At 54.7% G+C, this 25,744-nt stretch overlaps 6 protein-coding genes across 6 annotated transcripts; 3 read left to right on the top strand and 3 right to left on the bottom strand.

The window, feature by feature from the left end:
* The first annotated feature begins 3,159 nt into the window (after positions 1-3,159).
* Positions 3,160-4,988, top strand: BZA05DRAFT_367974 (putative carboxylesterase). Its single transcript, XM_051481577.1, has 4 exons — positions 3,160-3,752; positions 3,808-3,893; positions 3,948-4,621; positions 4,672-4,988. The coding sequence occupies exons 1-4, from the start codon at positions 3,226-3,228 to the stop codon at positions 4,915-4,917; spliced, it is 1,533 nt and encodes a 510-aa protein (XP_051343899.1). The 5' UTR covers positions 3,160-3,225; the 3' UTR covers positions 4,918-4,988.
* A 948-nt stretch (positions 4,989-5,936) lies between these two features.
* On the top strand, positions 5,937-6,538 carry BZA05DRAFT_457089 (uncharacterized protein; the record flags this gene model as incomplete). The annotated part of the gene is made up of 2 exons (XM_051487568.1): positions 5,937-6,314; positions 6,386-6,538. 2 exons carry the CDS (start codon positions 5,937-5,939, stop codon positions 6,536-6,538), a joined length of 531 nt encoding a protein of 176 aa, XP_051343898.1.
* A 2,873-nt stretch (positions 6,539-9,411) lies between these two features.
* On the bottom strand, positions 9,412-11,143 carry BZA05DRAFT_386130 (glycosyl hydrolase). The gene is made up of 4 exons (XM_051482464.1): positions 10,620-11,143; positions 10,420-10,565; positions 9,852-10,368; positions 9,412-9,771 (listed from the first exon to the last, which is right to left on the bottom strand). The coding sequence occupies exons 1-4, from the start codon at positions 10,739-10,741 to the stop codon at positions 9,582-9,584; spliced, it is 975 nt and encodes a 324-aa protein (XP_051343897.1). The 5' UTR covers positions 10,742-11,143; the 3' UTR covers positions 9,412-9,581.
* Positions 11,144-11,721: 578 nt separating this feature from the next.
* Positions 11,722-13,498, bottom strand: BZA05DRAFT_331567 (uncharacterized protein; the record flags this gene model as incomplete). Its single annotated transcript, XM_051480597.1, has 3 exons — positions 11,722-12,932; positions 13,031-13,089; positions 13,167-13,498. 3 exons carry the CDS (start codon positions 13,496-13,498, stop codon positions 11,722-11,724), a joined length of 1,602 nt encoding a protein of 533 aa, XP_051343896.1.
* A 3,022-nt stretch (positions 13,499-16,520) lies between these two features.
* Positions 16,521-19,053, top strand: BZA05DRAFT_331031 (putative beta-glucosidase L; the record flags this gene model as incomplete). The annotated part of the gene is made up of 4 exons (XM_051480569.1): positions 16,521-16,741; positions 16,841-17,311; positions 17,373-18,024; positions 18,100-19,053. The coding sequence occupies 4 exons, from the start codon at positions 16,521-16,523 to the stop codon at positions 19,051-19,053; spliced, it is 2,298 nt and encodes a 765-aa protein (XP_051343895.1).
* Positions 19,054-19,627: 574 nt separating this feature from the next.
* On the bottom strand, positions 19,628-24,795 carry BZA05DRAFT_457082 (uncharacterized protein; the record flags this gene model as incomplete). The annotated part of the gene is made up of 5 exons (XM_051487567.1): positions 19,628-19,636; positions 19,716-21,894; positions 21,956-24,317; positions 24,393-24,466; positions 24,527-24,795. 5 exons carry the CDS (start codon positions 24,793-24,795, stop codon positions 19,628-19,630), a joined length of 4,893 nt encoding a protein of 1,630 aa, XP_051343894.1.
* Between the last annotated feature and the right edge of the window lie 949 nt (positions 24,796-25,744).

Raw genomic sequence — 25,744 nt, 5'->3', positions numbered from 1 at the left:
AGCGGCACATGTCGGTATCGAGGCATCAAAGCTGTGTGCTGTGGCGGGGGCTGCTGCACTCCCACTAGCTGCTGCAGCTCCATATGGCAAATGCTCCCAATTCTCGCAGTGTTCCAGAAAATGCCATCGTCATGTCTCACCCCCGGTTCAGCTGTCCGCTTAGGTGCGGCTGTGTGCGGATCATGCGCAAGCTTTGTCGCCAGCTAAGCTACTCTGGAGTCTGCCGAGAATGACGTTAGCAGCTTCGGCCGTGTTGACCAGCCTGCGACCGCGAAGTCCGCCGGAAGCCGAAGTTACCGAACGGAAAGACGACAAAGAGAGAAGGTTCAATTCACGTCGAGCTGCTATGCATGCTCTACGTATATGGCATATAGAGAAGAGGGGCTACTGGTAGGCCGTTGTGTTTCGCGGGGAACTCGCCGTGTCCGTTTTCCCGATGCGCTTGGGGCCAGCCCGCGGCACCGTGGTCGCTGGCCATGTGCTGCATACCGACAAGCCGGATGCAGGGGCGCCCACGAAGCAAGGCGTGGAGGTAGCCAGCCAATCAAGGAGAGAGTGAACATCTGCTTTTTAATTCTTGATTTCTGCAGATTTAAGTGTTGTTAATACTCACTCCGTTATTCGATGCAGGCACAGTCAGCACGCGAGAGGTGCGCCTCGCTGTGAGCGCCTCACCGGCAACGCCTCAATTCACGGCCGAGAAACCAAAGCCGAGCCTCCCCACTCCGAGATCTGATCCCACAATAGCCACCGTATCGCTATCGCCGAATCATGTTGTGCGGTGCCATCATCCATGCAGAATCCATGTCAAGCTTTTCCGGCCGTTCGGTCAAAGCTGGGGCTGTGTTACTGTTTGCATCAGGTGTCACTCGAGATTCTATTTTCGGAGGCGTCCGTCAGATGTCTGGTCTCTACCAGTCAAGATGAATCGGAAAAAACAAATAAGACATAAGCTTCCACTCCTGCACCCGATTGGAGGGTAACCAACGCATCGATGATCTCCACGTGGGTCGCCGATATGTAGAAGGCATAGGTAGACTCTACATAGAGCAGCACCACTGCCGTCCACGTGGAAACTCCCTCGCACAGCGGCAACCTCATCCGGCGTTTACTCTACTATTGTACTGATCTCGTCCAATGAGCGTGAGTAAACAACAAGTAGATGTAGTTATCCCTTCCCCACAGCCCACGCTCAATCAAAACTCCATCAGATGGCGATTCCACTATTCACACGGTAGTACCGTGGTAGATCTAGTATCAAGATCCCCACGCCTCTTCCCCTGCGTCGCCAGGATGTTCGCTCTAATATCCCGCCAATCGTGCGATAAAAGGTTTTCTAAAAGCACCTTTCTACGTTCACTGCGCACATCCTCGGGGCAAAGTAGAGTCTCCAGTCTTGCGGCCTGCTCTGCTGCGGTGGTAATAGTATTAGAAGTATCGGGGTCCGGCCATTCAACCTCGGTGTCCGGCGCCAGGTCGCGGCTGGAAACGGTCATGCGTATGTGTAGGATGTTACTCTCTGTGGTGCTCGATGATATTGTTGGTATCGATGAAGGCATGGTTACTAGCTGTGTGGTCGGGAGATGTTTACCTATGTTCGACGGTGGTAGTTGCGGCCGACTGCCTTGGGGAAACGATTTTATAGAGTATTCGAGGGTGGGTTCGCACCTTGAATGAGTGCAGTGGGCTCAGCTTACTAGAATGGAAGTTAAGGCCTGGTTTACATGGTTTAGGACTCAAAAGTGGTGGGTGATCTGATCGTGAAAAAGGAAAGGGAGCTAGAGAGGCAGATGATTTTATACTATCAGCGCGTAGAATACCGTTCAATTTTTGCCCTGGGGAGTGCATTTGAAGGCTAGCAGTTGTATCACTCGGTTTTCTTGGGGTTCATCGTCGGATTGAAGTTGCATACGGCCTGGGTAAAAGAGAGATCTTCAGTTGATTTCGCATGTAGCCTACCTATCTAGACCATGGCGAACCGTCGCACTTCTTTGCTGCCCACTCTGGCCGGCCGGGAGCTGAGACCCCGTTACCAGCCAGCACGATGTGGCGCCGCTGGTATCTCGATATCCCGAAGGATACGACGTGCAGCCGTTTATGCCGAGTGATATCTCCTGATTGGATTCGCTCACCTAATGGAATACCTGTTTTTATCACTACGATAGCGCTACGATACTGTTACCACATTGACGTTAATGCGAATGATAGCTGAGAATCCCGTACTATGGCGGTGGTCTTTGGATTGGATACATTGGTAAAAGAAATGCGTATTCATGTTTCGCCACGCTGTGAAATGACGTTTTCGATCTCAGTCACTCCGTAGTAAGACGGTCGTGCAACCGTTCCTGCCGTAGCACGTAATCCTTTAAATTCTGTAGCGCTTTAGCCGCACTTTGGTGGAGTTGACCCAGCCGCACTCAATAGACAACACGTTTTCAGCTACAATAGCAGTCGAAGGACAACGTTGTCCATAAATACCAGTACTGCTACTAGACTCTACCAGTTCGGCAACAGAATCCCGAATACGATTGCAGTAAAATTGCAGTACCGATACTGGCACTGGATCTTTGTCAGAGGCTTTCAACTATGGCAGATGATGATTCTCAGAACACCCTACTGCAGCGTGCGTTATCAACGGGAATTCGGCATGCTTCCCTTTCCATTCCTGCAACGGTACGCTTTGTCCGATTTTCGTGATTTACTAGGATGCACTATAGCCATCTTCGAATACGGGATGGCAGAGCCATCGGGAAATTGTTCGTTCAATCGGGACACGACAAGTGATTCACGGTGAAGATGAAACTGCTTACCTAAGTAGCCGTTGCCGAATTCTAGCTCGCCTTCCCAGCTCGCCTTCCCCACTCCCGAGCATGCATGGAGTTCGGCTAATATCCGGTCACTTTCGGGCCCCTGAATATCGCTATGATATGTACGGTTCCCTACGACTCCTACGTACAAGTACATCCGGGGAAGAGCACTAGGTATGTAGGCAGCTTAGCCTAGGTAGTTACCCATCGGACCCCAATACCCCGACGTCAAGACGCAATACGAACTACGAACTATGGGGGCAAGTTTATAGTCGTGTACGTAGGAATCACAGCGACAATCTACTCCCCCGGATTGAATCCCATTTACATACCTATATAGAGCGGGAACCAACCGCTGCTGCATGCATTCCCGCCACACACACACATACACATACCTACAAACACGGGCGCCGCAAACATGCATCTCTCCGGCCTCCTACCACTGGTGGTGCTGCAATTGACTCTCGCCGCCGCGGCGGCGGCAGAGGCGGTCATCCTAAAGCTGCCCTACATCACACTACAAGGCACGACCTCCACTGACACGAACCTGACGGTATACAGCCGGATCCCGTTCGCACGGGCGCCATCGCGGTTCCGCGCGCCGCAGCCACCGCAGGACGTCCGCGCCGCGGGCGTCTACGACGCAACCCGCAGCTTCGACATGTGTCCGCAGCGCGCGAGCAACGGCAGCGAGGACTGTTTGTACCTCGGCGTGTATGGCCGGCCGTGGAAGGAGGGACAGAGGAAGAGGCCGGTTATGGTGTCGTTCTATGGTGGCGGGTTTATTCAGGGAGATGCGAATTTGAGGGCGCCCTGGCCCCAGGTTTATCCGGTGCTTAATCTCACCGCCGATGGGTTCGTCGCCGTCTATGTCAATTATCGCGTCAATGCATTTGGGTTCCTCCCTGGTAAACGGGTCAAGGACGGCGCGGATTTGAATGTTGGGTATGTGTTTCCCGCCTAGATGTGAGCTGTGTGAGTGATGCTAATGATGGAGAAGACTTCTCGATCAGAGACGGGCGTTGGAGTGGGTTCGGTCGTACATAAGTAAATTCGGCGGCGATCCGAACGACGTGACGATATGGGGTATAGTTACTTCCATTCCCCAGGCATTCCACACGTGCTGACACCCCTATCTAGGACAGAGTGCGGGCGGCGGCAGCGTCGTCTCCCAGCTGATCGCCAACGGCGGCAAGACGAAGCCGCAGCTATTCCGGCGGGCTATCCTTTCCTCGCCGTTCTGGCCACGGCACTACCGCTACGACTCCACGGAAGCCGAGGACCTGTTCGACACGCTCGCCGAGCTGACGGGCTGCGCCGGCAACGCCACCGTCGACCCGCTGGAATGCCTCAAGACTGTACCGGTGCAGACCATCCTCGACGCGAACGTGGTGATCAACGCGATGCACACGAACACCACGTCATCGTACACGTGGGCGCCCGTGATCGATGACGATCTCCTTCCGCTGTCGCTGTCGGAGGCGACGCGGCGCGGCGCGATAAACGGCGAGGCTGTGCTGGCCGTCTACAACACGTACGAAGGCACGACTTTCATCCCCGGGTACGTCTCGACGGAGAATAAGACGCGCGAATGGGTGAAGGGGTTTCTTCCCAACTTTGACGAGACGGCGCTGCAGAAGGTCGAGGATGCCTATCCTCCGTCGGCGAACGTGAGTGCTAGGGACCGCGCGGGGTTCATATACCGCGACGTGGTCCTGTCTTGTCCGGCGTTTTGGCTGGCCGCCGGGGCAAAGAGCGGCTGGATCGGCGAATATCAGATCTCGCCGGCGCGGCATGCTAGTGATGTCGGCTACGTAAGTTCTTTCACGAGTTAACTGGCTGAAGTACCTACTAACCTCCACAGTGGAACACGGTCAACTCACTACAAACGACCAGTCCGATTACGTACAAGGGCTACACGGGTGGGTTCGCGGGGTTTATTACGAAAGGGAATCCGAACGCGATCAGTGGAGTGACCTGGCCGCCGATACGGAACGGCAAAGGACTGGGCATGGTTATCAACTTGGAGCAGTTTGGAACACAATCGTTGGCGGATCTGAAGAAGAAATGCGACTTTTGGAGGAGCATGGGGGGAACTGTGCCGGTTTAGACGGGGGTGTAGATAGTGAATATGTAATACTAAGGGATATGCAGAGCATGTCCGACGTAAATAAAGGGGACTTGGGAGGAGAGCTGCTTTATAATGGAGACTTCAAAGCACGGTTGAATCACTCGGCCTTCAAACAATCTACCCCTGACCCCAACTGCTCACACGAAACCACTGGACCCGCCTGCCGTTGGCACAACCCAACAGAAATGCCTCACATCCTTCCTTTAAATCTGACGCGATTTTACTTCAATTAGGTAAGGTACACCCACTTGTACGATTGACCTTTCATTCCATCTACCGTAGCAAGCCTTCAAGGGGCCACTTCACAGTAATTTGAGTGATTTGCACTCTTTTTAATGCCCGAGAGCGAAGCCTTCCATGCCGAGCCTACGGGATGGGTGGGTGATTATCTCGACTTGAGATGAGGGTGGGCGGTGGATGTGAAGGTAATGGGTCAGTATTTTTCATCTTTGCTAAGGGGCATGAGTTCGTGAGACGGAGGATGGGCTGAAATCGAGGTAACAGCGGGACTTCTTCTACAGGGCCCCAGTGTTTGCTAACGAGTGAGCGTCGAAGCGACACCTCCGAGCATTTTCTTAGGATTACCGGCGATTCGGTTTGCATCAGGCTAGTTTTCTCTATGAATGGAGACCCAGCAGGTCCACTCGCTCGCGCTTGTTCTGACGAATCGAGATATTTCCTGGCTCTGCCACTTTCTATTCTAATTTGGAGAACTAGAGTATGATTGGTCTACCACCCGCCAATCACACCAGTCCACACCGCTTGCAGTGCTTCATGGTGATTCTGTTTGAAAGTCCGAGTGCAGACAAACATGCCTTTCAACACGAAGGCCTTTCGACGGGAGGCACTCTAAAAGCGCCCCGTTCTTGCCATAGAATGGAAGGACACCTGTGGACTACTATATCTACCATTTCCCACACATTCCTCATCCGTCCATCAGCCCATCCTCTCGGCATCTTTAGACTTCACTAGCAGAATTCCCCAGCCAGCCCACAATCATGTCTCGGAGAAACTACCGCAACCCACTGACGCCGCCCTACCGCGCACCCGAGCGGCCCGGCCATCCACCACCGAGCACCTTCTTCACGCTACAGAAACACCACCTGGCCGCCACGCGGGGACCAGTCTGGTACCGCGGGGTGAAAGAGCAGCAGTACTACGGCAACGCGCTCACGAAGTGGCAGTGTCAGGTGAACCCGTCGAAGCTGGTGAACAGCCCGCTGTGGCGGAAGCGCACGATGATGACGCTGGAAACCCCTGTCAGCGCCGTGGTCGAGGTGACGGAGTGTCGGTGGGATGCGGTACAGGCGCAGCGCACGATGCAGAAAATAGCCGCAGACGTGAGGGTGGATCGCTGCTTGATCCGGTTCCAGAATGTATGTGCTCCAATTTCTACCCGCTGGCGCCGAGCGATGCGTGATGATCGCAGCTGATGTGTGATGTGTAGGCGTTCTCGCGTTACACCGGGGACCAGATGTGGGTGGTGGCGCTGTTCAACGCGGTAACTGTGGGCTTCTGGCTGCCGTATGTTGTCCCCCTCCTCCCCTCCCACCACGACGATGATGACGACGACGACGATGGAGGAGCCGACATTTGGTGAAGTGCTCGGAGTTTTGTTTGGCCGTTTTCCCGTTCCGCCAAGTATGGAGGCTGTCACTTGTGGCCCTCTGCACCTGGCTAATCAATGATTCTGGCGTTCGTGAGGCTGATCTGTTTAATCACGAATAGTGATCTGCTGTCGAGGACTTGAATAGACTTGGATGAATAAGTCATGGGAGTCAGCGACAGGTGAGGTGGAAATCCTTCTGTCTCAATTCCTTATCGGGTTTGGAGTTACAGGATGTTGTAGAGTCTACGTCTAACCTTCCGAGATGACTCAGGCACCATACGTATTGCTGGACGGAATTTTGATTGTACTTACATCACTTGCATAATCTATGGATTCTGGTTTTGTATTCAAATCATGAACGTCCACTCGGAAAGAAGACCGAGGAAGAGTGAGGTGTGTGTGCGAATAGAAAGGCTGTCACCGGTGGAATCATACACCCATCGTAATCCATCTTGCCGAGTGATATTCATGAATCTATCTAACCGAGTGATATCCATGAACGCGGTTGCATCTGTTTGCATTAATGGGACATCAAGGGCATACTTATAGACCACTCCCGCCTTCTTCTTCCTGGCTCTGCTTAAAAGTTATGGCTCCTCGAGAAACCGAAACATGACTACTATCTAGCGACTCACACGACAATGGTCGTTGACTTTGCCGATTCTATGCACGCTACCACAAATAGACAGAACTAGCACAGCCGAATGCAGATTGCAACCGGGAGTTGGCAGATAATACCGCACGATGGGATGAATTAGGTATTTAGTATTAACAATCCCCGAAAACGTCAGACGCTTGTGCCTAGGCGAAAGATACCGCAAGAATATGTGTACAACATCATCATCAACGCAAGAACAATAGTACCGAAGACCACATTAAGATATATATCCACAGAGTAAGCCCTCTCCAGCCCTATTAAGTCCACCTTCACGATCGCAATCTCCCTGAACCTACGCCACCAGAATTTCGTCCTCCTCGTTGTCATCCTCCTCTTCCTTCTTCTCCTCCTCCTTGTTCTCCAACTCCTCCCGCCTCAACTGCCTCCTCCTCAACCTTTCGTACATCGCCTGAGTTCTCATCATCTGCAACTCAAACCTCTTTTCCCTCTCCTCATTTTCAAGCCTCTCCTTCCGTTCATCGGCAGCAATAGTAGCGGCAGCCTTCTCGTCAGACGGCGGAACCTCGCAATGGCGGAGACGACTCGGCACGAACACCTTGGTAGGGTTGACTTGCTCGTTCCATTTTTCGAGGGCGGTGACGAAGAAGAGGTTGCGGGCGCTGTCGACAAGGGTTTGGGGTGGGTGGTCGATCGACTCGTGCTTGGTGAGCGTGTGGAAGGTCGTGGCCATTCTGGGGAAGGCGGCGGCCGGGGCGAGGGGGAAGGTGTTGCTGCTGTCTTCGAGGGACAGAGACATCGTGGCTGGTGGTGAGGGTGGTGGGTTTATAGACTGGCGGAATGAGTGGCGGCGGGGCGGAGAGAGCGTTGAATGGTGGTGGAGAGGAGGGGGTGTAGAATGAATGGCGGAGAGTGGATGGTTTTGAGAGGCGGACGAGCGGATGGAAGGGGCGGCGGGAGAGTGGATGGACGGGGAGGCGGGAGGATGGAAGGATCGAATTATGCGGCGTATTGTGAGTAGCAAATTGCGCGCAGCGTATTTCGAGGAGCGGACGGTGAGGAGCGGACGGTGAGGACGTAGAGGATTGCAATGATGTAGAGGATTGAAATGTAGTATTGTGAGAGTTGCTTCGACCGGACAGAACAGAGGGACAGCACCTTGAATGAAAAAGGCCGGAGAGCGGGCTAGCTTCCAAGGGCCAACACGCTTACGCGAGACCGATGCCCGCCTCTAGACGTCGACTCTCCCCTACATGTCCAGGCCATGTGTACACTTTGCACTGCATAGGTAGTATGCCCCATTGGGAGGCGGCAGTGCGTCCACACAACCACACAGCTCACTGGCTCAGTTAGTCTTGTTGCAGCTGTGCAGGTAGCAGTCACGGTTGCTACCATGACAGTGGCCGTCGCCGCCTCTTGCCTACTAAACGTCATACATCCTCGGTGCCAGTACCAGAGACAATGAGGAGCAACAAACCTGATACAGAGGTTTGTGGGAACGCGTGTGTTCCTGTGAGTAGTCCACTAGCTGTTCGGAGGGCCGGTCGTGGGTGCTTGGAACATTCGGTGCAGTAGCGGATCCAAGTTTGGTATTCTCTCTCTCTCCCTCTCCCTTGTACCCGTAGCTCCTCGACACGAACATCCCACGTCACTCTATTTCCATCGTTCTAGCGATCCTTATCTCGAGTCTTTCCAACAAATAGCAGAGACAATAAGCAACAGGGTTGATATAGAGGTTATGGGGCCGAGACTCGAGTCGCAGAAAGGTTGCAGACGGGCCACCGGCGGATGCTACTACACCGGCGGCGGACTCTAGCTACTAGCACTGCTACATTGTCGAGTGTTTCGAAACGCTTCGGGATGAGGGAAGTGGGAATGTACGACGGTAGATACGTCATGGTAGGGAGGTTTCTCCTGGCTTACACAAGTTGCTCTGCGGAATTCATGCGAATGCTTTGGATATCTCTCGTTGCAGAGCCAACTTAGTGTGGGGTCACTGCCAGGGACTCCCTGGGGAGCAACAAATTCACAAACGTCGGACATGTAGGTGATGGTGTATCGAGCAGACTGGCTGGCTGTGTTATTTCTGTCGTACGTAGGCATTCCCTGATGTTGCACTCTACGACGGACATCACTCGAACCAGCACTCCCGCACATTGTTGTTTATTCTGGCCTAGACTGTCTCATTTCGGGTTTGACATCACCATAGCTATCACCATACCCCCGTCTTGTACCGAGCTCCTTTCTATTCTCTAAGCAATTAACATCATCTATTATCTCAGTATACTCTCTCCCATCGTATATTCACAACATACATCACTAGTAACACAAGATAGTCTGAAATCATAGACAGCAATGCATCCTTCATTTCTCATCCTCTCATCAACATGCAAATAGCTAGCTAGGTAGGTACCCCATCTACGGCTCACCACTCGGCCCCTGCAACACAGTCGACAGACTCGGCGCACTGCCAAAGTTCGGGGTACCATCCGAGTTCCAGTTAACCTTCTGCGCCATCGTGTAGCGATTGCCATCGCACGAGCCGCCCGAGACGGTGGTGGCATGGTAGACGTTCCAGATCTCGGTGCCGTCGGGGGAGACGAAGAAGCTAGTTATCGCCATCGCTGTCAGACCTCTGCCGAAGGGGGGGGGGAGGGGGGGGAGAGAGGAGGGGAGGGGATGACGAACCCGTTATGGCCAGTGCCGAGATTCCCGTTGGAGCTGCTAAAGACGGGGCCGGTCTTGGCCCAGGAGCTCTGCAGGAGCGGGTCGCCGCCGTTCCAGGTCAGGAGGCCGAGCTGGTAGCTCTCGGTCCAGCAGTAACTGGCCGAGTAGGCGATGTAGGTCTTTCCGCCGTGGTACATGGCCGCCGGCCCCTCGTTTACCGCGCCGCCGACGGTCTCCCACGACAAGGTGGGCTCGCTGAGGAGGTATGGGGTGCCGATCACCGAGGGTGAGGTCATCTTGGCGATGTAAAGCGACTGCAGACCGTTGGGCGAGAAACGGGACCACACGAAGTAGTTCGCGTCAGACATCCGGAGGATGGTCGAATCGATGCCCCATTCTGCAGAGAGGCGGCCGAGGTATGACCACGAGCCCAGGATGTCGGTTGTCCCCTGCAGGACGTGCGAGCGCTGGTTGTCACAGCAGGCTGTGGTGCCTGCCGAGTAGTAGAGGTACCAGCGGTCATTAATCCAATGGAGCTCTGGGAGATGTCAGTGATTGTACGTGGGATGTGCGGGAGCGAAGGACTAACCGGGAGCCCAGAAGTTACCGCTTCGGCTGGCGGTAGAGTCGGTCCAGATCGTCGTGGGGGTTGCGGTCTTGAGGCCACCGAGGGTGGTGGCACGCGTCACCTGGATGTTGGTCCAGGTGGTGGTGACGAGGTAGTAGTAGCCGCCGCTTCTCAAAATCAGCCTAATGGTCACTCCTCAAGGTCGAAGCGGTGACACTTACGTGTAAACGATATGCGGGTCACTACCGTTCTTTGCCTTGAGCGGGTTCGTGAAGGAAGCGCAAGACACGGCGGAAACGAGGAAGGCAAAGAGCCAAAGAATACGAGCGGGAGTGATCAACATAGCTGCAGATGTTGGCGTCAAGAATCTTGTCGTACTGACTTAGACCCACGGTCCCATGGCGGAGGCTTTATATGCTTGTCTTTTACCCCAGATGTTTTCGTCCGCGCCGGGTCCCGGTATCGAGCAATATCGGCCGCCCGGTGTCGGGTGATTTAGCCCCGTCGCGTGTGTCAAACCCCCGAGGTGCCCGTGATGCTGGGTGAGTACAGAAGTATCTGCCCAGAAAATGTCCGACACGTTGTTTGTATGATGCAAAGAACATCAGTTCGCCTAACTGCATTTAGGCGGCGATGGTACCTGTATGCAGCGTGTACCTTGCCGTTTAAAATTGTGGGGTATAAAGGATGGGGGACAAATCAGCCTGAAGACGATATGTACATACCGATGGTGACGAAAATCTTTCGGATATTAATCAGTCCCTGGGGAATACAGGCGTTCCCCGCACAACTGACGAAGCTCGACTCTGGCTAAATTGCGACTCAATTTAGTTGTAGGAAGTTTTTTTGATTGCCTGTAGGAGGATGAAAGTGAGCTCAGCCCTCTTCCTGTTGTATAACAGCTGCCCTGGCAGCAGCAGGATTAAGCGGGAATATGGGGTCGCTTCCGTACGCAATACCGCGTTCGGAGGTCATTGAAGCGAATTCAAGCAGATGACTGTGGGGTGTACGAGGTCTTTGTCTTCAGCCGGCGATATTAGGGGTCCTCAAGCCTTCGAAATTGAGTCTGTTTTGTCCGGCCGTCGGATGGCGGTGTGGCCGTAGTTAGTACCATTCTCAATTCCGACCGGCGCGGCGACGAAGGGAGGCTCATGATCAACCGCTCAACTCACCCGGAATTTCTTCAACATGTGATCATAACCAAAATTGCAAACTGATATTGTAATGTGCATACGCCGAGTTGAACTCCCGCACCCCGTATCCGATCCCACATCTCATCGTCGCTATCGCCATCCATCCTCCCTGCCCCCTCCCCCGGATCACTCATGGACCGAAGCCTTCACTCCCTTTCACCTCCTTCAACTTCCATCCATCCCCATCCCTCATCAGCTTGACAATAATATTATCCGCCTTCTTGGCCATCCCCTCAGCGCTCCAATCACCCACACGCTCCTTGACATCGTCATCGACGCCCCACAGCAGCAACGCGATGCTCGAGCACCCCCAAGCACCGACAAACTCATCGTGCAACTTCGTAGTACAAACGACGCCCCACGCGAAGACGGCGCTGAAAATCCAAATCGCCGCAGGATACACCATCCACCACCAACGCACGACGATTATAGTGCGACGCTCGACCTTCTTGCCCCTAGCCGAAAGGGATGTGCGGATCGCATTGGACATGCCGTCGGCCATGACAGCGATCGGATTCTTTTTGTGACGGTGCATGTGTTCGCCGCCCACGGTCATGTCCGCTGTGGCGAAGGCGGCTATTCCGCCAAACAGCGGCGACGAGTGCACCCATTGGCCCCTCCGCGACTTTTGGGACCACCCCCGCAGCGTCAAGCCGAGGTTCTTGAAGGCTAGCTGGGCGTTCCGTGTGACGGTGAAGTTCTTGGCCTGGTTTTCGAGATCGGTGTACTGGAACAGGGCACTGCCGTCGGGCTGGACCGTGGATCTGTTGTATTCTCCCAGTTCACGCTCCCGGTAGGTGGAATCAATGACAGTAGCGTTGACGGATCGAATGCACCAGTAGATCTCGCAGGCCCAGGCGTTGTATGTCGGCGGCCATGTGGCTATGCTGACGTTGAGGGTGAAGGTCTCCACGATGGGTGCGGAATCGGTGTTGGTGGTCTGGTTGATGATGGTCGAGTACGCGTTCTCGTCCGTGTGTTTCCATGCGTGTCCGACCAGGTCGCGATAGGTGGCCCAGCAGTGGTCCCGATCGCCATCGCAGGCGGAGACGATCTCGTTTTGGGCATAGTCGCAGTGGGAGCATATGCCCAGCGTCGCAAAGGCGGGATATTCGCAGTTGCCGGAGTCGCAGCGGTAAAGCGGGTCGTGAACTACATAGTGAACTAGGGAAGAAAAGACGGAGGAAGTCACGGCAAACTCGACCGATGGTACCGAGACGCCCTGCATGGTGGTGATTTCCTGGAAGGTGTCGTATGTTTCTAAAGAACGACCAACCAAGGTGAGGTTGCGGGGATCTCTGGTGGTAAAGGTTCGGGTTGGGTACGAGATCAGTTGTTGTTCTGCGACGCGTCAGGTCAGGTCAGCGTCAGGTCAGCGTCAAGCTCACATCGCGGGGGCGGCGGTGGGAGCGGTTGAGGGACTGAAAGGCAAGTCCTACGCGCAAAACCTAGTATTACGACCATAATAGTCAAGACACATCCCATCGATACAAGGCCTCTAGGGAAGAGTCAGAATCCATCGATCAGTAGTAAATACGGCCGGGGGGAAGGGGGCTTCCACGGGTTGCCACTCACGTTCCCCTCTTCATCCAGAGTAACCTCATCGCGCCATATGGTCCTCTGGCAGCCTCGTTATACAATTCGACTTCCGACAGCTGCCTGCCCTGCTTCGATACTGCGAGCCAATACAACTGGCCGATGGACTGATCGATAGGAACCAGAAGGCTAGCCCTCGACATGGTCGAGAAGACGGACAAGATTGAATTGAGGGAAAGACCGGAACCAGCCGTTGCCCAGGCCGGGATCTCTCTGCCATCAAAGTGAATCAGTAATCCCGTGGTGATGGCGATAGCAGTAGCCGACGACATCAAACACACGAACTCGAACCACCACGTGTAGCGATGCATGTGCGTCCGGGACATGGATGACGGGGCGTCCGAGTGCCGCGATGATGGCCCGCGCGGTCGGCCGCGGTACTCCAGCGCTTCTTTCGTCAGATCCGGTGATGCGCTCCGATCGGGTTCCGGTGGTAGCATTTCTTCCATACTCGGTCCGAGCGGAAAGGTTGGCGATGACGACAGCGATCGCGATGGAGAATGCTCGGACTGTGAGAACCGTCGTCCGGTCTGAGGCGGCGAATCCATGTTCTCCAAGGGGATGTAGTTCGAGTTGTCCGAGCGAGAATGTGGACCGTGTCGCTCCATGGTACCGGGTGGTATCTAGTATTGTACAATGTAGAGTCGAGGTCAGCCGAAGGTTCGAGAGGGGGCTTTTGGCTGATATTCAGTTGAATCGCGGAGGACGCAAGGTACGGTTAAGGGCCGGGACCAACTGAAAGCGATCGAGGGGGGTTTTGAGGGGGGGCGCTGTGACTCTCTCGAGCACTGATCAGAGGCTGCCTCGAAGCGGCCAATGGGATTCATGATGTGGCACTAGTTTGCGCCTGAGCTGAAGGGAACAGTTCTGAATCAGCAATGGTTCTTATTCAGAGCGGGGCACTGCATGACTGGGGGCGCAAGCCACAGCGGGAGATACCGTATGGAAGGGGCGAGGAAGTTGATGTAGAGATAAGTACCGTACTCTCGGTACCCCGCTGTCGATGTTGTAGAGAGGTTGGTACCGACTCTAGGTATCTACCCCGCTGTATGTAGACGTCGTGGGCACTGGCCACACGACTAGGCCTCCTCCTCCTCCCCGTGCCGATAGCACACCAGGTAGGCACCCAAGTCAGGTCGCTTACTCCTTGCATACTCGATCCATCTATATCTCTCCACAGCCGGCGCAGTGCGGAGCGGTGTGGGCCCAGGTCGATTGCAGCTTCAGCCCTACGGAGCACGTGCCGGCCAACCAGCAACTGCCGTTGCCAATACGCATAGAGTCGGTAGTGACACCGTGATGGCTCGCAGCCACTCACGATCAAAGTCATGCTCGGGCGGTTCTCCGAGCCTGCGAATCTTCAAAAACTCGGTTGAGGCGGATTGGTGATTGGCTGTCGATGCCGATGCACGGTGAGCGGCCAAACGCTCAGCTTGGTATGTACGTCGTTTTATGGTTCGCTGTTACTGTACCGGAAGTTACTCCAAAGTACCCACTCTACGCTGGAGTGGAGTAGAGTAGAGTCTTGGGTAGTTACCCATGCTTTGGTTAGCCCCCAGTCGATCCTCCAGGGCTGAGGGGGGCCGTTTCGCACTCGTCTCGTCGGAGTACATATAGGTACTCTGGAGTCCAGACAGAATACGAGTACTATGGATACTCCTACTATGGAGTCTAGACATCGCACAGTTCACACTCTAGTCGATGCGAAGAAAAAGCAATTGTGCTTGGCACTTGGCGCACCTGATTTTTGGGAGTTATCGAGTTGTGGAGTTGTGGAGTTTTGGATTGGTCACATATAGCGGGAAGACCACCGACACAGACAGCGCTGAGCGTGGGGGATTCTTGCATTCGACAGCACAACACAGAACAGCACAGCACAGCCCAGTGGCAAAATGTCTGGACGGAAGGTGCCGCCATCATCGAGCAAGTATGCATAGGTACCATAGATACCATAGGTAGCCCTTGAGTATGTACGACAACACTTGATCCTCGGTGGCGACCTGACGGAACAATCTTCATGTTGAAAACGAAAGGTATGAATCATACATAGGAGGAAAGAATGAATGGTGGATTCAATACGGAAATAGCAATTATGTCGGGCTCAGCATCAGATCTATACAGGTCCTTAATGTACTTACACGACACAAAGTTGGATAAAAACCCTTTGGTATGCAATCCATCATGGACATAGGTAGAGTACGGAGTCTGGTACGAATACAACTCTGGTACAAGTACAAGTCTGGTACGAGTACGCAATATATCGAGGTCATCCGCCTACCCCCACAGTTTACAGTAAGAGTAAATACTTCCTACATAATCAAAACACCCTCGTAGCCATTAGCGGCGTGTGGGTGAGATATCCACGGCCGGATAGGTACCAATCCTTGGGTGCCCACTCCCGACCCTTCGGAAGCCATACTGTGGGTGTCGGCCACTAGATGCCCACATACCCACTTTCCCTCGATCCTTACGGAATAACTTATACCCACCTAGGTAGAAGGAACATCCGGCATTGCTCAAATATCAAGCCACCTCGCCGTCCTTCATACCCCATCACACGCCATCACTCTCCACTCTCTCCACCATAGAATCTCGCCAACTTCCGTCTCTACTAGGTACCATATGCCCACCGTGCACGACCGAGGGCCGAGGCAGACACAGGCACTCGCTGGAATCGGAAAACCCACCTGGCGGCGGACCCTTCATCCGTACTGGTACATAGCGTCCTCTGTGCGGGGCGCACGCGCGCAAACAGACGCTCCAATTACCTAGATTCTGGACCGAGTTCGGGCTCGATTGCCAGTCACGCCTGCGTAGTACAGGACTTTCATGGCCACAGGGGGCAGCTGCCATGGAGCGCCACGGGTCGACGACCCAATGCGATTGCCGATGCATTGCAACTCCTGTTCTCCTGCCTCTCGCGATTTGGTGGGGCACTGTGGCATTGATTGATTGATTGATCATGGCTAAATGTGGCTGCTCAACTGTGTTGCCGTATAGAGCCTGAGTTCAGCTTGCTTATAAAAGTAAAGAGTTGAGGGTGGCTGCGGATGCTACCTATCAGGTGGTACCTAGTACCCGGTGGCTACCTGGTACCTACATAGAGTACACGGCCGCTACAATAGGATAGATCACCGGGCCACAGTAAAGGGGGAAAGGGGCGGCGGCAGGAAATCACCTTCGTCTTCATCTCCGTCTCCGGTGCCCGCGATCGTCGAAAGATGTATAAAGCCCAGGAGTCCTGGCGAGAGCGAAGAGTCAGTTACTTAATCGTGCGCTTTCGTACCGTCCGATCTTTTTATCACCGGCAACATGCGCTTCCCAGGATATGCGATGGTTGTGCTGTTGGCGACGCCGTTCGTAGCCGGCCAGCATGCAGATCTTCTCTCCCAGTTCTCGACCGCCATCACACCTCGAACTTGGGACGAAGCCTATGTGCTTGCCGCGCCGTTCGTAGCGCAGCTGTCGCTTACCGAAAAGATCTCGCTCACCACCGGGACGGGAATCGCGCTCGGGCCGTGCAGTGGGAACGTTGCGAACATTCCGCGGCTAAAGTGAGTCCCCGTTTTGTCTCTCCCCGCCCTTCCCGGGGTTTTAATTGTTTTATTGTTTATTTTTGATTGGTTGGTGTTTGATCGCTGACGGGGTTCAAGTTTCCGCTACCTGTGCCTCCAAGACGGGCCCGCCGGTCTCCGTGGCGTGGACCTGGTCACCCTGTTCCCCGCGGGGATTACCACGGGCGCGACCTGGGACCGCGAGCTGCTATACCTGCGCTCGCGGGCCATGGGCGTCGAGAACCGGCTCAAGGGCGTGAACGTAGCGCTAGCCCCTGTCGGCGGAGCGATCGGTCGGGCCCCTGCCGCGGGCCGCGGCTGGGAGTCGTTCGGAGCGGATCCATGGCTGAATGGCGTTGCGAATGCCGAGAGCGTCCGGGGATTGCAGGATGAGGGCGTCGTCGCTTGCGCGAAACATTGGATCGCGAACGAACAGGAGAAGTATCGCTTGGTCATCGATAGTATCGCCTACGGCCCGATATTTAAGAGCTTGGATAGTCAGGTGTCGCAGCGTGCGCTAAGGGAGCTGTATGAGTGGCCGTTCTTCGATGCGGTGCAGGCTGGTGCTGGGTGATTATGTCCGATGGCTCGATGTTGGTACATGTCATAGGGTGCTGATGAAGATACGCAGGAGTGTAATGTGCTCCTACCAACGTGTCAACAGCGAGTACGCCTGCGAGTCGGCGACCATGATCGCGCAGCATCTGAAAGGCAACTCGTCGACGGGCGGCCTCGGCTTCCGCGGCTTCGTCATGACGGACTGGTTCGCGTCCGCGGCGCCGGACCTAGCCGCTACGGCGGGCGTGGACATGGTGATGCCCGGGGATCTCGGGTTGACCGGAATAGCAGCGGCGACGAAGCGCGCATCGACCGGCTTCAACGGGACGAGGCTGGACGAGATGGCAGTGCGCACCTTAGCGGCGTGGTTCAAGATGCGCCAGGACGAGGGACGCCTCGGAAACATCAGCTTCTCGTCGTGGAATCCCGACTCCGAGTTTGGCGCTTGGGTAGATAGGGCGTATATCGGTCAGATCAACTTCCACGTCCCGGCGAATCCGCCTCTGCATGCGGCCATCTCGCGCCGAATCGCGGCCGAGGGCACGGTGTTGCTCAAGAACACCAAGGGCGCTCTGCCACTAGGTGCAGGAATCAAGCGGGTGGGAATATTCGGAAATGATGCTGGACCGATCACAAAGGACTGCGGCACGTTCACTATTTGTGAGGAGGGCACTCTGGTTGTGGGTTGGGGCAGCGGTAGCGGCCTCATTGATCATGTTGTTGATGTTCGTGCCAATCATCATCACCGCAATCGGTTACTCCAGACGGAGTGATCGGGAACACTAGCTAACGTTTATTAGCCCCTCTCGGCCATCACCGAACACGTGTCCGCGCTCTCCGGAAGTGTCGACAGTGTCTTGGATGACTACGATTATGCGGGTATCCGCCAGAAGGCCCGGGACCAGGACGTGTGTCTGGCCTTCATTAACTCGCGCAGCGGTGAGGGCACGAACAACGTTCAAGGCAACCAGGGCGACCGCAACAACATCACAGCGTGGCGCGACGGTGACACGCTCGTGCGGACCGTTGCCGGCGAGTGTGCCAACACAATCGTGGTGATCCACAGCGTCGGCGCGATAATCATGGAACCATGGATCGAGCATCCCAACGTCACCGCGGTCGTTCTCGCAAACCTACCGGGGCAGGAGAGCGGTAACTCCCTCGTCGACGTCCTGTGGGGCGCCACGAACCCCAGCGGAAAACTACCGTATACGATCGCGAAGCAGGAAGCGGATTACTGCTGCCGAGTGCAGTACGAATGGACTGGGTTCTTTCCCGAGCAGAAGTTTGACGAAGCCCTCCTGATCGACTACAAATGGTTCGACGCTAAGAGGATTGCACCCCGGTTCGAGTTCGGGTTCGGCCTGTCGTACACCAACTTCACATATGGCGGGACACTGGGTATCAGCACGCCCAAATCTTTGGCCGCGACCGGGTTCGTGGATACCGTCTTCACGGTCACGACGCAGGTCACGAATAGCGGGGATGTCGCGGGGAAAGAAGTTGTGCAGCTGTATCTATCACTGCCGTCTGCTGCGCCGGCCGGTACACCTGTGCGGCAGCTTCGGGGATTCGAAAAAGTTGCTCTGCAACCGAGAGAAACGAAACAGGTATCGTTCAAGGTGACGAGGAGGGACCTGAGTTATTGGGACGAGACTGCGAAGGGGTGGCTCGCGTTGAAGGGGGCATATGAGATTTCTGTAGGCGCAAGTTCCAGAGATTTGTTGGCTACGGCGAATGTGGTGGTTTCGTGAATTTAATACATAGGCTATGGTGGATATCAGAGTATTTACTTTAGTAGTTATTAAAGTAAATGGCCTGTCGCTCGTATAGAAGCTCGTGTCTTCCGGCAACAGACCTCTGACTCCCTTATATGAAGCCGAGAAAACAATCCATTCACTAAGTTTTTTGGTGCTTCCTTCTCCTTGATTCGAGATGTTCTCTTTTGAGGGAGGTGATGTGTGAAACCTTTTCCACGCACATACGGGAGTACTTCCTATTCAAGGGTTCGTGAGAAGCTCATCACCATTTTTGGGATTCCCCACAAGCAGACCGGGCCCAGCTCTATTACCACAGCTTTAAGAACATACACTGATATCGCACAACACATTCGGACATGATTAAAAAAACATAACCATCCAGTCATAACTCAGCATCCAATTGCTCCTTGCCAACCGTTCCCCATTCCCATTCTTCCCTTAAAATTGCCTCCTTACTGTCGCGGGACCCTTCGGCACCTATCACGGCTTGACGTCCAGGAGACGTGTCCAATCTGTCACGCCACACTTGGAATTTCGTCCGTGATTTCTTACCGCATTCTAAAATAAATTAGTCACCCTACACGTATCAAACCATCAACCATTGGTAACTGAATACATACCTGATAACTCTGCGAGAGCAAGTTTTTTCCACAAACTGGGCAAAACTTGAATGTGCTGTTTTTATGCTCTTTCCAAGTGGATTGGTTGTGGAGGTCGACTTCCTCACCATTAGCGGCCAGCCTCTGTCTCTCCTGTTCACTCTTCTCGTCTGCTAGTCTCTGCTTCCGCGCCTCCGGAGTTTCTTTTGTCCCCTTTGGCTTCACTTCCGGCTTCTGCGCTGTCTCGGCGATTTCTTGTGCATTGGTAGCCGCCTGCGTGGCAATTTCCGCCTGATTCTCTGCAAATTCTGCCGCTGCCTCCGCCGCCTCGACATTTCCTGCCTCCGCCGCTCTCGCCGCATCTGCCGCGGCTTTGGCAGCGGCCGTTGCCGCTTTCTTCGCTGCCGTCGCTTCGGCTCTCGCCTTGTTCGCCGCTGCCAACGCCGCTGCTTTCGCGGTCTTATCCTTCTTTTTCGTCGCGGCTGCCCCCGCCGCTTTCGCCGCTGCTTCCGCCTCCGTGGACGCGTTTGCCGCCGTCTCCGCCGCGGTTTTCGCTACTGTCGCCGCCGCCGCTGCCGCCTCCTTCTTTTCCTTCTCCTCTTTCTTCTTCGCCGCTTCCCCAGCCTTCTTCTTCGCCGCTTCCTCAGCCTTCTTCTTTGCCGCTTCCTCAGCCTTCTTCTTTGCCGCTTCCTCAGCCTTCTTCTTCTCCTCCTCCTCTTTCTTCTTCGCCGCCGCCTCCGCTTCCTCCGTCACATCCACATCTTCCCCATCTTCCCCATCTTCCCCATCTTCCCCATCTGATGCATCAGCTCTTCGACGTCCCGTCTTGATCGTCGGTTTTGTCGGCTTCTCCCCTATACACACAGCTCTTTCACCAGTCTTCCGTATACCTTTTTGCGGCCTCTGTGGCTTCTTAGGCCCTTTTCCGCGTTGCCCACCAGGATCCCCCGGCCGCGGATCGTCCACTATAAACGGTTTCTCGGGCTTCCACCCCGCCCTCAAAACCGTGTCCAGGACACCAACGTTTCTTTCGTAAGCGCGGCTCGTCGACCACTTCGTGGCCCTATCTGCTCTGCGTCTCTTTCTCGTCTGGCCACTAGGATCGAGCAAGTTCGATTCGTCGTCGTCCGACGACGTCAGATCGTACATGAACGGCGCCTCATTCTTGGGCCCGTCAAAGTCCGGATCGCGACGGAGTCGCCTCCGGGGCCGCACTCCGGACGGCATGTAGATTTCGAGCTGGTAGTCGACTGAGTTCTCCGATGACGAGGCGTCGTCGTGCTCCCTGGGCTCCCAGAAGGCGTTGAGCTTGCGCCGCTTGGGCACCACGGCGTCCTGCCGGCGGTTCGCCCGCTGGCGGTATCGCTCAAGGATATATCCCATGGCTGTTCTGTCCGCGACATCAGGGTGGGTGCCACGCACGTGGTTCCAGTTGAAGCTTGAGACACTTTTGGGTTCTATGACCGCCGTGGCGTTGCCCCGGAAGTAGCGTGGCTTAGCCGTGTCGTCCGGCGTGGTTTCACTCCAGGATGAGTTGTCACTGGCGCTCTCGACGCTGGCGTTCCCAAAAGACTCGTCGTCGCTGGCGTTCCCGAAAGATTCGTTGCCGCTGCTGTTCCCGAAAGTCTCGTCGCCGCTAACATTTATATCATCTGCGGTCCAGTTTTCTTCGGGGACCGTCATCGGCGTTTCGATCCCAGTCGATAGAGGCTTTCTCCGGGTCTCAGATAGAGGCTTGATTCGGGTTCCATCGTAGGGATATCGTGGGTAGTCGGTGGTCGCGTACAGAAAGCGATCCAGATGACCCCTCCAGTGGGAAACCCCGATGTATGAGGGTGGGAACTCGTACGAGAGGTATCTGCTGATGATGGTGTCGCACATGAGGTGTCCCGAAACCTTCTTCGGCTCGATCTCAAGGCACCGCTTGGGGACCCTGCGATCGGGAACTTTCCGCGTCACAAAACCCCACTTGTCATCGCCGACTTGGAAGTATCCAAATTCTGGAAGCTTGAGCGTTCGGAACTCATGCTCGACTTCTTCTTCACTGGTCAAGGGGTACCCGTTGAACTCTAATAGTGTCTGGTTGTCTTCTCTAGGATTGAAGCTCGTTCTCGAGAAAAACCCATCGATCGAGTGACAAATCATGACCTTGTCGTTCTGCGTACACAATGCAGTAATACGACGGTCGGCCATTTGCTTGACTGTTGCATTCTTATCCTCCGTCTGTGGCTCGTAACTAGTACAATGTCAACAGGGGGGCTTGCTCGCATTGGGTATGTACCCATAGAGGCACTCACGGTTGCAAGATGACCTGGCAGTTCACGGGCACGGGAATAATATCGATCAAGTGAGGACACGATTTGCCCTTGCATTGTGTTGCCGGTTTTAGGATCAGATCGGGATGCTCTTTGAAAGAAAATAAAACGCCTCCAGCGTGATCCAAGTGGTATCGTATGCGTTCGAGCGCGTTGTTGTGGTTGCCGTGTATCAGGTTCAAAGCCATGACATTGCAATCTTGGAACCATTGGACCCACTCGGAAAAATCCGGGTGTTTATAAGACAATATACGTCCCTCCTCCTCCTCCTCGACATTGGTTTGTGCGGGATCAAGGAAATACTTCTGCGGGCACCAATTGCGAAGAATCTCCGTGTGTGGGATGGTCTCCGTGCGCCCACGCTGTTTGATGTGCCAATCCCCGCTTCTGAGTTCCTGACTGACATGGCAGATTTGGTTCAGCATTTGTCGGAACTTTCTGTCGGACCTAGCTTCGAAACCTAGGCTCGTGTAACGTAAACTTGCTGCGTCCTTGAACTGTCTCTTCGGGTCTATCTCCCCCAAAGTCTCTTGACCACGGAGCGCCGCATCACGGTCAAGATGGAACATCCACAGGGTATGGATTGCGAGAATCCCACAACTATAATCGTCTTCCTGTGGGTAGGAGTGCGCTTGCCTGACTTTGATCTTTGCGGGCATACCAAGGTTGTGCAGACGGCTGAGCCACTGCAGGTTCACCTCGAGCCGCCGTATTTGTATCCTCTCTTTGGGCATACGTGTGTTGTGGTCCCATAGGGTTGCGGTTGTCCTGTCATAGATCATAAGCCACCAGTGATTATTAATCTCGCCTCTCCTTTGGGGGAAGTCATGCGTGATCATCTCTTCTTCCCACGTAGCAGGGAGTTCTGAGATCACAATGTGGACTCTGTCGGGTGTTCGACTCGATTCCGCAGCGGAACGAGCCTTGTACTCGAGCACTCTGAGATCGGCCTCGTTCTTGAGAGCGTAGTATTTCCTCGGCCTGGTGACGCTAAACTTTCTGTACAGTTCTTCCTCCTCCCGGATGTAGTAGTACATCTCGCTTTTTGTGATTCCGGTTTTTGTCAAGCGGGTCCACAGTTTCGGTTCGAGTTTCAGCAAGTCGTTGGGAATGTGCTCGAACAATTTCGCCTCGTATTCGCCCAGTCCGGGGCCTGGCAACTTCTGTTTCTTCCTTAGGTCGAAGACGGAGACCGCGGCTAACTTGACGCCGTCGGTGTCTTCGAAATATATCGTGGTTTCCTGGTCGATCGCATACACACACTCTCCAGTGTTGTGCATGTAAAAGGCCCAGAAGCGGTTATTCCGGAGCTCCTCAATGTGCAGATCGGGCCTCGTATCCACCCTATCGGCGGTTTTATAATGCAGCAGAGGTTCCGGACGTGCTCCGGTGAGAAACCTCAGATTGAGGTGACCCGACATGAACTCGTGCCGGCCGATCACAGCGATGTCGCATTTGTACGGTTCTCGACGGAACGGCTCGAACATCTGGTGGTATATGTGTTCGCCGATAGCACTCGAGACCAGCGCCTTGGGTGAAAGACCGCTGTCGTCTTTATCTTCGGCGTGGTAGAGATGCTTGTAGATCTCGAAGGCCCTGGGATTGGTCGGGTGGAAAGCCACCTCGACGTCGAATTCTATAGGTTGGTTGAGATACTCGTCGAGCTTCCATTCGCCGAATTTCTTCGTGCGGTCATCCACCCGTGCCTGTGTGAAATCGGCCTCCCGGAGGATTTTCTGGAAGATGGTCGGGTCGCGGACGACCCGTGTGACAGCGTCATGTTCATTCGGCAGGTTTTTGGCTTCCCATGTGATGTCGAAACTGTGGCGCCAGCGCAGTGGACCATGGAAATGCGGCATCGTTTGAGGGTGGCCCGGCGGTACCGGGGGTGGTGCGCCATCGATCTTTATTTTTGGTCCCGGGCTCTGGGAAGGTCCGGCTCCGCCTTGCAACAACAACGGTAGTTGGCGATACCGCGACTCTTCCATACCTGTTTGTTCCCACGCGGATCCACTGGCGAAAGAGAGATCCTCGGAGTTGCTGTACGACGTTTCGTGCCGTCGGCGACGTATGCTCTGCAGTACACCTCCAAGGTCGACCGGGCCCGAATCCAATCCAGCCGCACATGTTTCGGCATCGAACCACACCCAAAGGGAGGTTTCGAGATTCAAGAGAGCAGATCTGTCCAGAGGGCTGTCTAGAAGGATGACTGAATACTGGAAATCGGCATCGGCGTTTGCGGGCCGGCAATAGGCATTTCCATTCAGCGCGACTTGCAAGTTCAGAGCCGTGGCGCCAGCAGGCAAAGAAACCCTTCCGACTTTTTGCGGTGTAACCGGATGTTCTGATTCGGTGCATCGGTCAATCAGTCACTGCGCAGGCCGGGGGAGTCGCTCGAGGTATGTAGCAAATCTCTCACCGCTCACGATCTCGTCGATTTCCATCCTATCCTCCACAAACTCCTTTGGGTGGATCTCTGGCTCTCGCTCAGACCTGACATAGTAAGCCATCTAGTCCGTCGGGCAGTAAATCTCGAGGGAATCGCCAACGCACCTGCTAAGCGTGACTATCTGCCCGTGTTTTACCACGACAACCCGAGGCGTGTCTCCCTCCGCGTGGGGCAGCAGTCGCAAGAGGATGCCTGCGATCCGTGGTCGGCGTTCGGCGATGTACCCGCCGGTTTCGTGTGCGGATATATTCTCAAAAGCTGTTTCGTGCCCCTCCTGTCGAAGGACTTTTCGCACGGCCTCTATCCAGTACGAGACACTTGCGTCCATCCCCAGCGGCGGAACATCGTCGAGCACCATCATATCGGAAACCATCACAGGGCTTCACAGATGGAGAAGAAAAAAAACGACACGAAAAGTTGAGGAAGAGTAGGCTAATTACGACCGAACTTGGCTGGTAAAGATGCGAGTGCCGCTGTTCCGTCTAGCGTCGGCTATGAGGGAGGGTCTCTACGATTACGCGCTCAAAGGAGACGTTGTCGATGTTGTTCTGAATGTTTCCGCCGGTCAGGTCAATCGGGCAAGAGTGATGGATGGTGCGGAGGAGGAGGTGAGGTGAGGAGAAGGCGACAGAGATTGTCACGAAAGACTCTGCTTTTCTTTACCGCAGGGTTTGCGCGCGGGGCGCTGAATTGAGTCGGAATATAAGCCGGTGAAGCTGTTCGTCGCGCAGTCGGAACAAAGGATTGTTCGAGCTGCCTGGCTGCTGTTGTTGTTTACGATGGATGTCAAACAAAGAAAACGGTTACGGGACTTGAAGCCATAGACCAACTCGAAGGGGTGGTTTTTCTCGAGGATACCCCGCTAGGCCTTCCCCATCTCTCGGGGGAGAGCTCGCATGTTTGTCTCGTCGCTATTGGAGCGAGTTGTCTTCCGGTATATCTCGCATCGACCGTGAATGGCGACATGAAGGCGAGGCAAAATCCGCTCTTCCAGTCCACATTCAATGCGCGTATCAACAGTGATTTGTCACCAGCCGAATCGACAGCCAGACCGAGCTGGAGTGCAGCGCCATGACGACGTCCGATAAGCGTCGATACGTACATCAAGTCCTTGGAACGCATCAACGCATCGGCATCGCTGGTTTTCGCATTATCACGCTCGCGGTACCTTCTGCCACAATGGAAGCCGATTCTCCGCACGTTGGGAGCCGCGCGAATACTTTATTAGTGGACATCTACCAACGATTGCGGCGGCGCCGTCCATGCCCCCTCGACGTGATGTTTCGCAGAACCATTCTTCCCCGCTCTCGAGGCGCGGAGAA

Source organism: Tricharina praecox (genome assembly GCF_024521635.1).
Source record: "Tricharina praecox strain CBS 144465 chromosome Unknown BZA05scaffold_2, whole genome shotgun sequence".
NCBI lineage: Eukaryota > Fungi > Ascomycota > Pezizomycetes > Pezizales > Pyronemataceae > Tricharina > Tricharina praecox.
Note: the sequence above shows the minus strand (reverse complement) of the source record. Positions and strands in the feature narration are given on the sequence as shown.

What these genes read in the sequence shown, in the direction of transcription:
- BZA05DRAFT_367974 (XM_051481577.1), top strand. Translation starts at nt 3,226, where the DNA reads ATGCATCTCTCCGGCCTCCTACCACTGGTGGTGCTGCAATTGACTCTC. An exon ending in GGCGCGGATTTGAATGTTGG is followed by an intron (nt 3,753 to 3,807) that starts GTATGTGTTTCC and finishes ATGATGGAGAAG; the next exon opens with ACTTCTCGATCAGAGACGGG. An exon ending in GAACGACGTGACGATATGGG is followed by an intron (nt 3,894 to 3,947) that starts GTATAGTTACTT and finishes ACCCCTATCTAG; the next exon opens with GACAGAGTGCGGGCGGCGGC.
- BZA05DRAFT_386130 (XM_051482464.1), bottom strand. Translation starts at nt 10,741, where the DNA reads ATGTTGATCACTCCCGCTCGTATTCTTTGGCTCTTTGCCTTCCTCGTT. An exon ending in GACCCGCATATCGTTTACAC is followed by an intron (nt 10,566 to 10,619) that starts GTAAGTGTCACC and finishes GATTTTGAGAAG; the next exon opens with CGGCGGCTACTACTACCTCG. An exon ending in CGGTAACTTCTGGGCTCCCG is followed by an intron (nt 10,369 to 10,419) that starts GTTAGTCCTTCG and finishes GACATCTCCCAG; the next exon opens with AGCTCCATTGGATTAATGAC.